We start from the raw sequence: 2,989 nt of genomic DNA, 5'->3' as shown, positions 1-2,989 counted from the left end.
AACCAACAAAATGATAATCTCTCTGGAGGTAAGCTATCTTCCGCACTTTACCTATAACACTAGATTTCACTAAAGAATACACTATCTCTTACACTTTGACTATAACATAAGCTTTCTAAAGAGGTTATACTAGTGCACATCATCTTTATATAAGATCATAACAGCACACACCATAAAATATCAAATTTTATAAGATACTATTCAGAAAGATAGTTATAAAATCTCATTCATATAACGTAGGATGAGAAATAAAATTATTGCAAAAGAATAGGTAAATTTGTTTCCCACCCTACGTTAAAAATGATCGCTCCGTTTTAAACGCGATTAACAGACGAGATCGCGCGTGTAAAAAAATACTGGCGCCAGGCCGGCAAATCTGGCGTGCAGCGAGCCGCCGCCGGGAGCTAGTCCCGCGCTGCCCCCTGGAACCCTAACCCGTGACAACTGATAGACAATCTTACCCCTCCGCCCTGCCCTCGGATGCATTTCGTCGAACGCCTTGATGGCGCCCACAGGTTGGCGCATGTTCCCATGGGCATTTCGTCGAACGCCCTGGCTGCGCTCACCGGTTGGCGCCCACCCCAGAGATGCATTTCGTCTAACGCCATAGCCGCGCCCAGGGATTCGCGCAGGTTCGGAGAACGATTCCGTCGGCTACCATGAGCGCAATTGAGGAGCAACTGATGTATGCGAAAATAAATTATTGATTACATTACAAACTGACGAACAGGAACCAATAAAGCAGCAGTTGGAACATCACGCAGCAACCAGTACATGTATTACCTCTACTAGAACTAGCTTCTTTTAAGAGCAAAGACGGCGATGCAACGACATCGGTATCCCAGGGGCAGGGATGAATAGATTACGCGCTTAGAAGTCCTCGTCGATGCTGAAGACGTGGTTGGCGTCGTTGCCGCCGTTGAGGCTGTTCATGACGGAGGCCTTCTGGTACTCGCCGACGCGCTTCTCGAAGAAGTTGGTCTTGCCCTGCAGGGAGATGAGCTCCATCCAATCGAAGGGATTGGCGACGTTGTACATCCTATTGCACCCGAGAGACATGAGCAGGCGGTCGGCGACGAACTCGATGTACTGGCTCATGAGGCCGCCGTTCATGCCCACGAGCGCGCAGGGGAGCGCGTCGCAAACGAACTCGCGCTCGATGTCGACAGCGTCGGCTACGATCTCGCGGACGCGCGCCTCGTCAAGCTTGCTGCGGAGGAGGTCGTAGAGGAGGCAGGCGAAATCGCAGTGCAGGCCCTCGTCGCGGGAGATGAGCTCGTTGGAGAAGGTGAGGCCCGGCATGAGCCCGCGCTTCTTGAGCCAGAATATGGCGCAGAAGGAGCCCGAAAAGAAGATGCCCTCGACGCAGGCAAAGGCGACGAGCCGCTCGGCGAAGCGCTCCCCTCCGTCGATCCAGCGCATGGCCCAGTCGGCCTTGCGGCGCACGGCAGGGACGGTGTCGATGGCGCGGAATAGGCGGTCCTTCTCGGCGCCATCGCGGATGTAGGTCTCGAGCAGCAGCGAGTACATCTCGGAGTGGATGTTCTCGATGGCGATCTGGAAGCCGTAGAAGGCCCGAGCCTCGGCGACTTGGACGTCGGACATGAACCGGGAGGAGAGGTTCTCGAGCACTATGCCGTCGGAGGCGGCGAAGAAGGCGAGCACATGGGAGATGAAGTGGCGCTCGTCGGGGGAGAGGGTCTCGTCCCAGTGGCGCGCGTCAGCGGAGAGGTCCACCTCCTCGGCCGTCCAGAAGGAGGCCACGGCCTTCTTGTAGAACTCCCAGATCTGCGGGAAACGGATCGGGAACATGGAGAAGCGGTCCGAAGACTCCGCCAGCAGCGGCTCCTCCGCGTCGCACGCGGGCACCAGCGTCGGCGCGGCCGGCATCGTCGGAGCTACGAGACTACTGGCCGCCTCGGTGGTTTAGGATGTGGGGTTGGCGGACCGGAGGGCTTTGGGAGTGGGGAATTGGGAGATTTTGGTTTGAGGAATGGATGGGACAGGGGAGAGGGGGGATTTATAAGTGAGATGGGAATTGGTGGGGGGGGGGGGGATTTTGAATTGGAATGGGAATGGCGGTGGCTTGCGAGGGAAGGAGGCGGGAGCGGATAAGGGTGGGAGCCTGCCTGGAGACGACGAGGGGGGCGCCGTGCGGGGGAAGATTGGGGGAAATTTTCGATTTTGCCGGGTGATTTCAAAATTTCGGGGGAAATTTCGGCGGCGAGCAGAGCGGAGGGAGGGAGAGGGGCTGATGGGTGGCTGGTGAGGGTGTTTTGGTAAAATGAATGTGCGGGGTTGGGCTTACGTGGGCTAGTTTTTGGGGGCATGCTGTTTTCTTATGTGGGCTCAAAAGTTTCGGCGCCCGATAACGAGTTTTTTATTTTTATATTTTCTATTAAATATTTAAATAAATAGACTCCTAATATCAATAAGAAATAAGCGTCTACCACTCGTCCACCCTCTGAAAGTGCTTCTCTTTTAGAGCACGGTAAGGATGCCACGATGACACCGTCACCCCTTACCGTCCTCTCAAAGGGCGGGTATGGTCTAACCGCCCTCTAAGAGGGTGGGTAGGGCGGTAAGTATTAACCGCCCATTGAGAGGACGGGTAGTATTAACCGCCCTACCAACAAGTGGTGGGAAATTTTATTTTTTTAATTTAATATTTATAGACGTCAATTCAAAAAATAGTACACATCCATTCGGTGAAAAATGTTAGTTGTTAATATTTTGAAAATTTTGGATCGAAATGGTCAAAAAGTGGCTAAAACGACATCACGGAGTAGTTACTTTTCGAAAATTGTTGATCGATGTAAATTTATCGATATTTGTTTATGTATTTGATGTAAAATTGTATCAGTAATTTTTTAGTGACGTATTGTTGGGAGGATACAAAATCTAATTTTTTGAACAATTGTAAATGTGAAGTACTCTTAGCATATTACCCAACACGGAGGTTACACATGGTGACAAACATTACATGGGA

The 2,989-nt window shown here is 51.9% G+C and overlaps 1 protein-coding gene across 2 annotated transcripts; it reads right to left on the bottom strand.

The window, feature by feature from the left end:
* Positions 1 to 313: 313 nt before the first annotated feature.
* Positions 314 to 2,211, bottom strand: LOC133930502 (ribonucleoside-diphosphate reductase small chain-like). 2 transcript variants are annotated; one of them, XR_009911767.1, is made up of 2 exons: positions 784 to 2,211; positions 314 to 680 (listed from the first exon to the last, which is right to left on the bottom strand). XR_009911767.1 is itself a non-coding variant. In XM_062377161.1 (1 exon), the coding sequence occupies exon 1, from the start codon at positions 1,888 to 1,890 to the stop codon at positions 871 to 873; it is 1,020 nt and encodes a 339-aa protein (XP_062233145.1). In that variant the 5' UTR covers positions 1,891 to 2,210; the 3' UTR covers positions 687 to 870. The 2 variants fall into 2 exon arrangements, 1 of the variants encoding a protein (XP_062233145.1); XM_062377161.1 differs by lacking the exon at positions 314 to 680 and having other exon boundaries at positions 687 to 2,210.
* Positions 2,212 to 2,989: the final 778 nt, after the last annotated feature.

The sequence above is a fragment of the Phragmites australis genome, chromosome 10 (assembly GCF_958298935.1).
Source record: "Phragmites australis chromosome 10, lpPhrAust1.1, whole genome shotgun sequence".
Lineage (NCBI taxonomy): Eukaryota > Viridiplantae > Streptophyta > Magnoliopsida > Poales > Poaceae > Phragmites > Phragmites australis.
The sequence above is the reverse complement of the archived record's forward strand: the minus strand, read 5'-3'. Positions and strand labels throughout refer to the sequence as shown.

Coding starts and splice junctions, on each gene's coding strand:
- LOC133930502 (XM_062377161.1), bottom strand. CDS start 1,890: ATGCCGGCCGCGCCGACGCTGGTGCCCGCGTGCGACGCGGAGGAGCCG.